The 14,317-nt window shown below is 37.6% G+C and overlaps 1 protein-coding gene across 4 annotated transcripts in view; it reads left to right on the top strand.

The window, feature by feature from the left end:
* Positions 1 to 14,317, top strand: part of VAMP7 (vesicle associated membrane protein 7) — an 87,493-nt gene that overhangs the window by 17,506 nt on the left and 55,670 nt on the right. For 3 of the 4 annotated variants that reach the window (XM_068962235.1, XM_068962237.1, XM_068962236.1), the window contains exons 3-4: positions 1,638 to 1,695; positions 6,994 to 7,131. In XM_068962235.1, coding sequence (XP_068818336.1) covers positions 1,638 to 1,695; positions 6,994 to 7,131 — 196 coding nt within the window. The remainder of the gene's footprint in view (positions 1 to 1,637; positions 1,696 to 6,993; positions 7,132 to 14,317) is intronic. The other variant, XM_068962238.1, reaches the window with a different exon arrangement.

The following is a 14,317-nucleotide window of genomic DNA, read 5'->3' as shown; positions in this document are numbered from 1 at the left end:
ATTTAGATTTGGAAATCAGTGTAATTGTATTAGCTGAAAACAGGTATCAGCAGCAAAACATGAAAGTGGGTGCCACCCTCCAAGGAATCTTTGTGAGAAAAGCAGGGGGCTGAGGATGCTGGAAAGCGTCAACAGAGAGGGAAAGAGATTACCATATAAACCAGGCAAGCCTGGTGTCAAAAAATCTAGTGAAGAGAGAGCAGTTTCTAGAGGAAGGAAGTGGTCAGCAGTATCAAATGTGTCAGAGAGAGCCACTGGATGTGGAGTGTGGAAATGATTGGTGGAGTTGATGTGAACAGTTTCAGAGTGGTGGAGGAAGACATTTGAGTTCCAACACCTCCTTATAATTCATATCAAACCTCTATGTGAACATTAATGATACAATTCAGCAGCTACTCTTGTGTATCTACTTGCGCAGAGTAGAAATCTGGGAAGCAAAATCAAATTATCCCTCTGCCTCAACCTCAATAGCCAGTCCTCAAGTTCTTTTATCTGTTCCTTCTTTGTTGTCCGTAGTACTTTAGTTTGTTTCCTTCAGTGTTCTACTTAGTAGTCTCCTGCCTGCTCCTCCTTTTGATTAGTTCTCATACTCTAGCCAAAGCATCCTTTTCTGTGGCAGTTCTGATCACACTCCCCTTGCTAAGACCGTTTGATGCTTGATCGTTGATCTTAGGATTATATAGATATAGTGAGACTTGAAAACCTTATACAAGATTTGAAAGTATTTGCTTACTTACAGCCTCCTTTGTGGAAGCCATTTATTTTTGTTCTGTACATTCTATACTTTAGCCATGTTAATTAATTTTACTTTCAAACCCAGTATGCGCTGTTTTATCTCGAAGCCCTTAAGCCTGTTGGTCTTCACTTGTTCTTCTTGCCATCTCTTACTTGGTCTTCAGGTTCAGCTCAGACATGTGCTCCGTCCTCTATATAGATACAGGTGTCTCTTCTGTATCCCTATAGCACCATGTACTGCCTTTAACTCTTCCCCTCCCCTCTAACTCTTTATCATCCTCCTTACTATGCAGTTCCACAGTTGCCTACACTTTCATTCTCTGAAGGCATGGACTGACGATTTTGCTTATTTGTATCCTCAGCACCTAACCCAGTAACTGGCTCCGAGTCGATGCCAAATATATGTCATTGTTGAGTATCTGGTAGAAAAAAATGTTTGCTCTGTGTGGCCCATTTGGGTGTTTATCTTAATTATGTGTCCTTCAGATGTCATCTCTTGTTCAAACCTTAAGAATCTGAGACTTCACTAGCAATGCAGTGGTTAGGATTCAGTGCTTTCCCTGCTGGGGCCTGGGTTCAGTCCCTGGTCAGGGAGCTAAGATCCTGCATGTCGTGCAGCAGAGCAAAAACAGTCCAAGTATGCTTTCTTAGATATTATTTTTATGAATAATGTGCATGATGTTGCACTATTTAGATAGGATAAAGACCTTGTTTTAATTTATTTCTTTCTATCAAGTTTGACTTGAGAGAAATAGGTATATAGGTGAGAGGGAAAATAGACAGTATTTGTAAATAATATGGTCATGTTGGCAGTTCTAAAATTTCTTATACGTAGATAGAAGATAGAAGTGAAAGAGATATTGCTCATAACCACAGTAAGTTTTATATCTTTTATTCTACAGTTATCTGTTTCATTACATCTGCCAAGACAGGATTGTATATCTTTGTATCACTGATGATGTAAGTAATTTGAGGACATGTTGCTCTTTAACTGTGTGTAACATTAGTAGAGTTAGTTCTTAATTATCTGTATCTGTGGTGGGTAAAGTTGATGCAAATATAACTTTCTATAGCTCAAAATTGTTTTTTATGCTTTGCATTTGTCATATAAAGCAGCAAATCACAGAAAAAGTTGATATCTGGGTATATGCAAATCAGTTTGGTTTTGTAGAGTTTTAGATGAACCATTTATTATAACTTCTACACTTAATTTATTGTATAGTGAGAATTGGTGTTCATTATTATGATTCTTCAGTATCAGACCCTCAAAAGTTATCTGAAATAGTAAATAGATGATTTCACTCCTTTAATCAGTAGTTAGTGAATTTTTTAATGTATGTGGACTTTGGGAAAACAAAATCACAACACATTATAATCAACTTTGTAAACCCATAGTTTACATTGGTAGGTTGTTTTTGAGCATTTGTAGTTTGATGCAAAATGCTCAATACCTTAACAGTGCCATCAAGGTCCTCTCTCCTCTCTGCAATCCTAGTGTCGACTTCTTCTTGGACACATTTCCCTTATGGTTTCAAAGAGCTATGTGCTTATTTATTTGTGTCCAAAAAAGAGGGGCTATGTCTTCTCAAGTCTCTTCCTGCAGGAATGAGGAAACTCCCCAGAGGCACACCTTTCCCTTCTCCCACTTTCAAAGTGGACTTTTCATGCCTTATGGCTAGGACTAGGTTATGTACGTATTTTTAAATTGATCACAGACAAGAGCCATGGAATTGGCATGATTGCCATAGGTAGTGGTTCTTAATGTTTATTGTATCACAGACCTCTTTGCTGCTCATGGATCACTCCCAGAATTTTTTAAATGCATGATTTTATTAGGTTGCTGCAAAAGTAATAGCAGTTTTGGACCCTGAATTTTAAATCATTATAACTAGGCTCAAATACATCTTTATTAATCAAAATAAGAACCATTATAATCAGTACATTTTTGCCACTGAGAAATAAGCTTGATTATTCCTGTAGCAAAAAAAATCTGTGCTTTAGGATTTGATGAACTCTTGGAAAGCTTTTTCTGTGTGCTGCTGGTCATGGAAGCATTTTCCCTGCAAAAAGTTGTTGAGATGCTTGAAGAAGTGGTAGTCAGTTTGCAAGAGGTCAAGTGAATATGGCAGATGAGGCAAAACTTCATAGCCCAATTCATTCAACTTTTGAAGCTTTGGTTATGTGACAAGTGGCTGGGCATTGTTGCAGAGAAGAACTGGGCCCTTTTTGTTGACTGATGCCAGCTGCAGTCATTGCAGTTTTTGGTGCATCTCCTTAATTTGCTGAGCACACTTCTCAGATGTTAATGGTTTTGCCAAGATTCAGAAAGCTGTAGTGGATCAGATGGGCAGTAGACAACCAAACAATGACTAATACCTTTTTTTTTTTCTTGGTGCAAGTTTGGCATGCGGAGGTGCTTTGGAGCTTCATCTCAGTTCAACCACTGAGCTGGTTGTTGTGGAAAATCCAATTTTTGTCGCACATCACAATCCAACCAAGAAGTAGTTTGTTGTTGTTGTGTAGAATAAGAGAAGATAACACTTCAAAATGATTATCTTTTTTTGATTTGTGGTCAGCTCAGGAGGAAAAGAGCTTGTCTGAGGAGGCCTTACAAATAACTGAGAAAAAGGCGAAAGGCAAAGGAGAAAAGGAAAGATATACCCATCTGAATGGAGAGTTCCAAAGAATAGCAACGAGAGATAAGAAAGATTTCTAAGTGAACAATGCAAAGAAATAGAAGGAAACAATACAATAGGAAAGATTGGAGATTTCTTCAAGAAAAGTAGATACCAAGGGAACATTTCACACAAAGATGAGCACAATAAGGACAGTAACAGTATGCACCTAACAGAAGCAGAAGATACTAAGAAGAGGTGGCAAGAGTACACAGAAGAACTATACAAAAAGATCTTCATGACACAGATAACCGCAATGGTTTGATCACTCACCTAGAGCCGTACATCTTAGAGGGCAAAGTCAAGTGGGCCTTAGGAAACATCACTATGAACAAAGAGTGTAGGTGATGGAATTCCAGCTGAGCTATTTCAAATCCTGAAAGATGATGCTGTTAAAATGCTGCATTCAATATGCCAGCAAATTTTAAAAATTCAGCAGTGGCCACAGGACTGGAAAAGATCAGTTTTCATTCCAGTGCCAAAGAAGGGCAATGCCAAAAAATGTTCAGACTACTGCCCAATTGCACTCATTTCACATGCTAGCAAAGTAATGCTCAAAATTCTCCAAGCCAGACTTCTATAGTACATGAACTTTGAACTTCCAGATGTTCAAGATGGAGTTAAAAAAGGCAGAGGAACCAGAGAGATCAAATTGCCAACATCTGTTGGATCATAGAAAAAGCAAGAGAATTAAAAAAAAAATCAACTTCTGCTTCATGGACTACACTAAAACGTTTGACTCTGTGAATCACAACAAACTGTGGAAAATTCTTAAAGAGATGGGACTACTAAACCACCTTAATTGCCTCCTGCAGAACCTGTATGCAGGTCAAGAAGCAACACTTAGAACAGGACATGGAACAATAGACTGGTTTCAAATTGGGAAAGGAGTATGTCAAGGCTGTATATTGTCACCCTGTTTATTTAATTACATGCAGTGTACATCATGCAGAATGCCGGACTGGATGAAGAACAAGCTGGAATCAAGATTGCTGGGATAAATATCAATAACCTCAGATATGCAGATGACACCACCCTTATGGCAGAAAGCAAAGAACTAAAGAACTTCTTGATGAAGATGAAAGAAGAGAGTGAAAAACCTGACTTAAAACTCAACATTCAAAAAACGAAGATCATGGCATCTGTTCCATTACATCATGGCAAATAGATGGGGAAACAATGGAAAGAGTGACAGACTTTATTTTCTTGGGCTCCAAAATTGCTGCAGATGGTGACTGCAGCCATAAAATTAAAAGGTGCTTGCTCCTTGGAAGAGAAAATATGACCAACCTAGACATTAGAAAGCAGAGACATTACTTTGCCAACAAAGGTCCATATAGTCAAAGCTATGGTTTTTCCAGTAGTCATGTATGGATGTGAGAGTTGGACTGTGAAGAAAGCTGAGCACCGAAGAATTGATGGTTTTGAACTGTGGTGTTGGAGAAGACTCTTGACAGTCCCTTGGACTGCAAGGAGATCAAACCAGTTAATCCTAAAGGAAATCATCCCTGACTATTCTTTGGAAGGACTGATGATGAAGCTCCAATAGTTTGGCCACCTAATGCAAAGAGCCAACTCATTAGAAAAGACTCTGATGCTGGAAAGTACTGAAGGCAGGAGGAGAAGGGGACGACAGAGGACAAGATGGTTGTATGGCATCACTGAGTCAATGGACATGATTTTGAGCAAGCTCTGGTAGATGGTGAAGAACAGGGAAGCCTGGCATGCTGCAGTCCATGGGGTTGCAAATAGTTGGACACAACTGAGTGACTCAACAACAACAGTAGGCAACCACTTATCAAACTTTTTCACCTTACCAATTTCCCTCAATTGCCAAATGACAGTAGAATGATCAACATTGAGTTCTTGGGTAACTTGTCATGTAGTTGTAAGAGGATCAGCTTTGATGATACTCTCAGTTAGTTATTGTCAACTTCTGATGGCCAGCCACCGTGGTTCTTATTGTCAAGACTTGATTTCTTTGAAAAGTTTCTTGAACCACCGCTGCACCGTACATTTGTTAGCAGTTCGTGGGCCAAACACATTGTTGATGTTGTGAGTTGTCTCTGCAGCTATGACCTATATTGAACTCAAATAAGAAAATCACTCAGATTTGCTTTTTGCCTAATATCATTTCCATAGTCTAAAATACATATAGTTAGCAAGTAATAATTAGCAAAAGTCATAAAACAAGAAATGCTCATTAAAATGATATGTAACATAACCACATGTATTTAAAAATGTATTTCAGTATCAAATGGCAAAGTTCAACAATGCAAAATCAAAATTACTTTTGCACCAACCTAGTAATACCAGTTATGCTGAAATTCAGAATTCAGGGCTTCCCTGGTGGCTCAGGTGATAAAGAATCTGCCTGCAATGCAGGAGACCTGGGTTTGATTCCTGAGTTGAGAAGATCCCCTGGAGAAGGGAACAGCTACCCACTCCAGTATTCTGGCCTGGAGAATTTCATGGACAGAGGAGCCTGGCAGGCTACAGTCCATGGGGTCGCAGAGTCAGACACAACTGAGTGACTTTCACAGTATTCAAAGTAGTTTAAATATTGATTTAGTAATATATGCTTCTTTATGAATTCACTAATATCAAGATATAGTCATGGGTTTAATAAACAGTTTTGATGTGGTGATAAGTATTAATGATATTTTGAGAGATGTCTGTAACTGATGATATATGCAAAAAAGACTTCTCTTGGTGACAGAGTCCCAGATACTGTTTAATACTACTCTATTTTGTTACTACATTCACAGTTGAAATTTGAGTTAAAGTTTGGTGAAAATAATAATGAGATTTTTTTTAATCCAAATACATTGGCCCCTTGAATTTGGACCATTGACCCAACTTTAAGAATTCTTGGCTTAGACTACTCATCTTAGGTGAATTGGAGATGTGTGGCAACCACAGTGATTATCACAATGACTTATATTCCCTGGTTTCACAGTATTTTCTAAAATTATTTTAAAAATCCAGTTATATCTGAAATGACTGATGTGAAAGTGCTGAGAGTGGGTGAGAAATAGCACTAAATTTGGGTTGGTCAGAGTTGAGTCTTACATTTCTTAAGCTATAATTGTACTTTTGTGTATAGGTTATACACATACACACAGTTTTTGATTGGAACTAGACAAGAGTACATTCCTTGATCTTTTCAAATATACCTCCACTACTGAAAAAAGTTAATTAAAAGTTTATGTCAATAGTGTTATCTTTGTGTGTGAAAGACTGTACTGTTCCAATGGATTTCTCAAGCATCTTCTTGTGCTGGGCTTTCTAATAGATCCTGTGAAAGATATGGTTGGAGTAAAACCCAATTCCTGCTCTTAGCGTAGGTATTGTTATCTCAGTTGGCAGTAATCTAACATTTGGATTTGACTCAGCTCTTTCATTTACTAGTTTTGCTTTTGGCAAGTTAGTTTCTTTTTAGAGCCTTTGTTTCTTTATCTGTAAAATGAGGTCAGTTCCTCCTTGTAGAATCATTGCTCAGTAAATATTATCTGTTCTTTTGGTTGTTTCTAATCATCCATATCATTTTTGTTTAGTGTTAACTCTGTATTCATCTCCTCAGGATTTTGAGCGTTCGCGAGCCTTTAATTTTCTGAATGAGATAAAGAAGAGGTTCCAGACTACATATGGTTCAAGAGCACAAACAGCACTCCCATATGCCATGAATAGTGAGTTCTCAAGTGTCTTGGCTGCACAGCTGGTAAGATCTTTCTCGGGATATAGTATTTGATTCATATCTTCTTTATTACTTTAAAGAACCATGGATATAGGGGACCCTGACCTGCAGTGTATTTTTCTGACTGTTATTATATGCCAAGATAGTAAAACTTCCCAGATTAAAAAAAATATACAAATGGGCCATTTTAGGATGGAAAGTGATATTCTCTATAAATGGTGGTCAGAGTATCTCATGATTGGGAAGGAAATTAAAGATGATCTACTTCAACTACCCATTTAATGTGTCAATCCACTCAACATGCCAAATGGTGTCTTAACCTGTAGATTAACCTCTACCCTCCCACAAGGTAAATTTAATTTTTGGGTAGTTCAGTTAGTCATTTGAAAATCTGTTTATCTGTATGAATACTAATTCTCAGTTCAGTGAATTTATACATATATATACATATTATACATATACATACATTTATATATACATATACATATTTATATAGTTTTTACAGATACAAAACATCTCATGACTCTAAAGGAGTCCTCATGTTCCTATGCAGTCAGGTCCTTCCCTGAGGCAACCGCTGCTCTATTTTTGTTACCATAAATTAGTTTTCTCTTTTCTAGAATTTCTTATAAATGGAATCATACATTATATACTCTTTTGTATCTTCCTTGTTTTGCTCAGTGTAAGGTTTTTGATATTGATCCATATTGTATAAATCAGTAGTTTCCTTTTTATCTGAGTAGTATTGTATGCATATAACACAACTTGTTTATCCATTCACCTGTTGCTGGATATTTGAGTTACTTCCAGTTTTCAGCTGTCACCAACAAAACTATTATGAATATCCATGTACAAGTCTTTGCATAGACATGTGTTTTTATTTTTCTTTGGTAAATACCTAGGGGTGGAATTGCTGGGTCATATGGTAAATGATGTTTAATTTTATAATGAATCATGAAACTTTTTTCCAAAGTGGTTGTACCATTTATAGTCCCACTAGCACTTCCAGTGTTTCTGCATACTTGCCAACACTTCTTATGGTCTGTCTTTTTAATGTAATTCATCCTTGTGGATGTGTACTGATATCTCATTGTGGTCTTATTTTGCATTAAAGAATGCTTACTTTTTATCCATCAAACCGTATGAGTGCAAAGACATAAGTTTTATCTATGATAGTGTTGTGAATGAGAAAAAAGGACTCATTGTCATTTAATAATTTCCTCTTTATTTCTCCTGTAAGTGTTGTTTTTAATACCTTTTTGAGGATTATACTTCTAAATATGCATCCTGTCGGGATGAAGTTCATTTAAATAGTTATGAGTCTTTGTTATTCAGTTGGTTTGTTTCATACTTCCACTAGGGAATACTTATATACATACATCTAAGTAAAACACCATCAGCAAAATATATAACAATGCCCATTTGAAAATAAATAGGTTCAGGTTGATGGTCAAGATGGTGAAGTAGGAAACCCTGAGCTCACCTCCTTCCATGGACACACCAAAATTACAACTGTTTACAGAGCAGCTATTGATGAGAAAGATCAGAAGACTAGCAGAAAGAATATTATACTATTGAAGATATAGAGAAGGAAACATAAGAAGACAGAGGGGCAGACACACAGTATAATCAAGATCCATACCTTGGAGTGGGTGGCCCACAAGTGGAATGATAATTACAATTGCAGAGATTCTCTCCAAGCAGCTAGGGGCTCAAGCTCCACAAGAGGCTCCCCAGCCCTGGAGTCCTCCATTGGGAAGAAGAGCCCCCAGAATATCTGGCTTTGAAGACCAGCAGGGCTTAATTACAAAAGTGCTGAAAGACTGTGAGAAATAGAGACTCTACTCTTAAACAGTGTGTATAAAATCCTCATGCTCAGGAAATGAGGGCAGAAGCAGTAATTTGAAAGGAGCCCGGATCAGATCCACCTGCTGATCTTGGAGAGTCTCATGGAAAGGTGGAAAGCCACTGGAGCTCACCCTCGGGACATAGACATTGGTGGTAGGCATTTTTGGGACCTCATTCTACCATTCTTTACCAGTGGAGCCCGTAAGCACAATTTAGCATATTAATGCCAGGACGTGGCCCTACCCACCAGCCTATCTGTACCAATGCTGAGACATCTCAAGCCAAACAACTAGCCAAACAGGGAATCAGCCCCACTTACTGCAGGCTGGTTGCTTTAAGAACCCCTGAACCTACAGGGGGCTCAGGACATGGCCCTGCACACCAGTGTGTGTGCACTAGCCCTGGGAACCCCGACTTAGGCCCTGCAGCCAGAGATCCTGAAACCTGGATCTGCCCACCAGTGAGCCAGCACTGTCCCCAGGGCCAAGATCACCTACTGGTGAGCAGGCGCCACCCCAGGACCCCCTGGACCCCAGCCTCGCCCACCAGCAGGCTGGCACATCAACTCTGGAACCTCCAGAAACCTTCAGCCAGAGATCCCATGGCCCAGCTCCACAAACCAGTAGGTCTCACCAGCCAGTGGACAAACAGCAGTTCCAGGACCCACTGGGTGCTTGCCCTGCCCAACAGCAGACCAACACCAGCTTGGGACCCTCCAAGGCCCTTCAGCCAGAGATCCCAGGACCCCCTGGGTCTCTGCAGCCAGCTGGCTTGTGACCTGGCCCTGCCCATCAGTGGCTGACAGCCTCTGTGCAAGGTAAGGTCTGGGAACCAACCAGACTGGGGGCCAGCCATCCCTACCAGATTGTCCACAACAGAAGGACCCACACAGCCTCTGTAGGTACTGTCCCTACAGCATATGGCTCTGGTGACCAGAGGGAAGTACACTGTTAGGATTCATAGGATGTTTCCTAGAAAAGGCCACTTCTTCAAGGTCAGGAAATGTAATCAACTTACCAAATACATAGAAATTAAAAAGGAAATAAGGCAAAATGAGACAGAGGAACATGTTGCAAATGAAAGAACAAGAGAAAAGCCCATAAGAAGAGCTAAGTGAAGTGGACGTAAGCGACCTACCCAATAAAAAACTCAAGGTAGTGATTGTAAAATGATCAAAGAACCCAATAAACGATTGGATTAACAGAGTGAGAAATTAGAATTTCTTAACAAAGAGTTAGAATATGTAAAGAATGACCAAGCAAAGATGAAGAATACAATAACTGAAATAAATACACTAGAGGGAATCAACAGTGAATTGTATGATACAGAGGAACAGATCAGTGAGCTGTAAGACAGAGTAGTGGAAATCACTGAAGCTCAACAGAAAAAAAGAGTAAATATAAGAAATGAGTACTGTTTAAGAAACCTCTGAAACAGCATCAGATGTACTAACATTTGCATGATAGGGCTCCCAGAAGAAGGAGAAAAGGAGGCAGAGAACATATTTGAAAGCAAATTAACTGAAGACTTCCTTAACTTGGGGAAAGAAACAGATATCCAGGTTCAGCAAGCACAGAGAGTTCCCACAGGATCCACCCAAAGAGGACCACACTAAGACATTGTAATTAAAATGGCAAAAATTAAAGATAAAGAGAGAATATTAAAAGCAGCTAGGGAAAAGCAAAATGTTGCACACAAGGAAATTCCCATGTCAAGTGGTAAAAGGGAAAAACCGACAACCAAGAATCCTAAACAAGGCTTTCACTCAGATTTGATAGAGAAATAGAAAGTTTTACAGATAAACAAAAGCTAAAAGAGTTCATCACCACCAGGTTTGCTTTAAAGGAAATGTTTAAGGGGCTTCTCCAAGCCGAAAAAAAGGTTGTAAGAAGAAATATGAAAATTATGAAAGGAGAAATCTCATTGGTAAAGGCAAATACACAGTAAGGGTACTAAACCAATCACATATAAAGCTATGAGGAGGATTACAAAAGGAGTAAAATCACCCATAACCACAATAAGGGATTTCAAAACAGAGGTATAAAATATGTCAAAACAGTAACTGTGGGAGGGGGCATAAAAATGTAGGGTTATTAAAATGCATTTCTACTTAAGAGATGAGCAACTTAAAATAATCATGTAGATATATACAGATTGTTACATACAAACCTTATGATAATTGTAAACCAGAAAACCTATACTAGATGCACACAAAGGGAAAGGAATCCAAATATAACACAAAAGATACTAATCAAATCATAAGGCATGAAAGCAAAAGAACAAAAGAGAAGTACAAAAACAACTGAAAATTAACAAAATGGCAGTAAGTACATACCTATCAATAATTAAATGGAAATGGACTAAATGCTCCAGTCAAAAGACACAGAGTGGCTGAATGGATAACAAAACAAAACCCATATATATATACTGCCTATGGGGGACTCAGTGTGGCTCTAAAGACAAAAATAGAAAGTGAAGGGATGGGAAAGGTTATTCCATGCAAATAGAAATGAAAGGGAAGCTGGGATAGCAATACTTATATCAGAGAAAATAGACTTTAAAACAAAAACTGTAAGAGACAAAGACATTACTTAATGATAAAGGAATTAATCCGAGAAGATAACAACAATTGTAAATGTATATGCACCTAGCATAGGAGCACCTAAATATATAAGGCAAATATTAATAGACATAAAGTAAGAAATTGATAGTAACACAATAATAGTAGGAGAGTTTAACACCACACTTAACCTCAATGGACAAATCATCCAGACAGAAAATCAGTGAGGAAACACTGGTCTTAAACAACACATTACACCTAATTGGGCTTAATTGACATATATAGAACATTCTGTCCAAAAACAGCAGAATACACATGCTTTCCAAGTGCACACAGCACATTCTCCAGGACAGATCACATGCTGGGCATAAAACAAGCCTCAGTAAATTTAAGAAAAATTGAATTCATGTCAAGCGTTTTTTCTAACCACAATGTTACGAGGCTAGAAGTCAACTATAAGAAAAAAAAATCCAAAAAACACAAACACTTGAAGGCTAAACAATATGCTACTAAACAATGGATTACTGAAGAAACCAAAGAGGAAATAAAAAAAATACTTGGAGAAAAAGAATACTTGAAGACAATTGAAAATGAAAACACAGTGATTCAAATCTATGGGATCCAGCAAGAGCAGTTCTAAGAGGAATGTTTATAGTAATAGAATTTTACCTCAGGAAACAAGAAAAATATCAAACAAACATTACACCCAAAGGACCCAGGAAAAGAAAAAAACAAAACCCAAAATTAGTAGAAAGAAAGAAATCGTAAAAATGAGAGCAAAAATAAGTGAATCAGAGATAAGGAAATAATAGAAAAGATCAATGAAACTAAGAGCTAGTTCTTTGATAAGATAAACAAAGCTAATCACTTTTATCCAGACTGATCAAGAAAAAAAATTGGGCTCAGATCAATAAAATAAGCAAAAAGGAAAAATTAAACAGATAACACAGAAATGCAAAGTTCATAATAGACTACTATGAACAACTATATGCCAGTAAAATGGACAAACTAAGAGAAACACGGAAATTCCTAGAAATGCACAGTCTCCCAAGACTGAACCAAGAAGAAATAGAAAACATGAACAGAACAGTTACCAGTAATGATATGGAAAATTGAAGTTTTAAAACTTCTAACAAACAAAAGTCTAGGACCAGATGGCTTCACAGGTCAATTCTACTAAACATTTAGAAAACTCTTTCAAAAAATGCAGCAAAAGGAACACATCTAAACTCATTCTATAGGTCATCATCACCCTGACACAAAAAGCAAAGATACCACAAATGAAGAAAATTACAGACCATTATAGCTAATGAACATAGATTTAGAAATCACAATTTAACAAACTGAATTCAGCAATACATTGAAAGGATTATACACATGATCAAGTGGGATTTATTTCAAAGATGCAAGGATGGTTCAGTATCTGGAAATCAATGTGATACACCATGATAACAAATTGAAGAATAAAAATATGATTATCTCAATAGATACAGAAAAAGCTTTTAACAGTATTCAACATCCATTTATGATAAAACCTCTCAACAAAGTGGGAACATACCCCATCATAATAAAGGGTATGTATGACAGGCCTACAGCTAACATCATACTAAGTAGTGAAAAACTGAAAGCATTCCCTCTAAAATTCAGAATAAGACAAAGATGCCACTCTTGCCACTTTTATTCAACATAGTGTTAGAACCCCTAGCTACAGTAATCAGATACGAAAAATAATGCAAGGAATCCAAATTCAAAAAGAAGAAGCAAAATTGTCTCTCTTTGTAGATAACCTTCTTACTATCTATAGAAAATCCTAACGATACTTCCAAAAAAGCAATTGTTAGAAATAATACAGTACAATTGCAGGATACAAAATTATACAGAAACCTATCACCTTTCTGTATACTAACAACAGACTATCAGGAAAACAAATTACGAAAACAATCCCACTTAACCATCAGATCAAAAAGAATAAAAAAGAATGCATTTAACTAAAGAGGTAAAAGACCTGTACTCTGAAAACTAAGAACCTAATGAAAGATATTGAAGAAGTTGGAAAGATATACTGTGCTCATGGATTTGAAGAATTTATATTGTTAAAAATGATTATACTAAAAATAAAGACTATGCTATGCATTCTATGGAGGCAATGTCATCCCTATCAAAATACCAACAATGATGTGTTTTTTTTTTTTATGGGACTAGAACAGATAATTCTAAAATTTGTGTGGAGACATAAAAGATGACAGAATGGCCAGAACTATCTTGACAAAAAAGAACAAAACCTGATATATTATGCTACCTCATTTCAAGCTATACTACAAAGCTGCAATAGTCAAAACAGTATAGTACTGTCAAAAAAAAAAAAACAAAACAACAGACACATAGATCTGTGGACTGGAATGCATGCATGCTTAGCCTTGTCCAGCTCTTTGTGACCCCATGGGCTGTACCAATCTCCTCTGTCCATGGGATTTTCCAGGCAGGAATGCTGGAATGGGTTGCTGTTTCCTCGTCTGGGGGATCTTCTCAACCCAGGGATTGAACCTGTGTCTCTTGTATCTCCTGCATTGGCAGGTGGATTCTTTACCACTGAGCCACCTGGGAAGCCCATGGAACAGAATAGAGAGCCCAGAAATAAACCCATGCTTATATGGTCAATTAATCTATGACAAAGGAGGCAAGAATATACAGTGGGGGAAAAAGCTGTCTTTTTCCCTTTCCACTAAATGGTGTTGGGAAATCTGGACAGCTACATGCAAAAGAATCAAACTGGATTACTTTCTTACACCGTGGACACAAGTA

Source organism: Capricornis sumatraensis, chromosome X (assembly GCF_032405125.1).
Source record: "Capricornis sumatraensis isolate serow.1 chromosome X, serow.2, whole genome shotgun sequence".
In the NCBI taxonomy this organism is placed as follows: Eukaryota; Metazoa; Chordata; class Mammalia; order Artiodactyla; family Bovidae; genus Capricornis; species Capricornis sumatraensis.
This window is presented reverse-complemented; position numbering and strand designations above follow the sequence as displayed.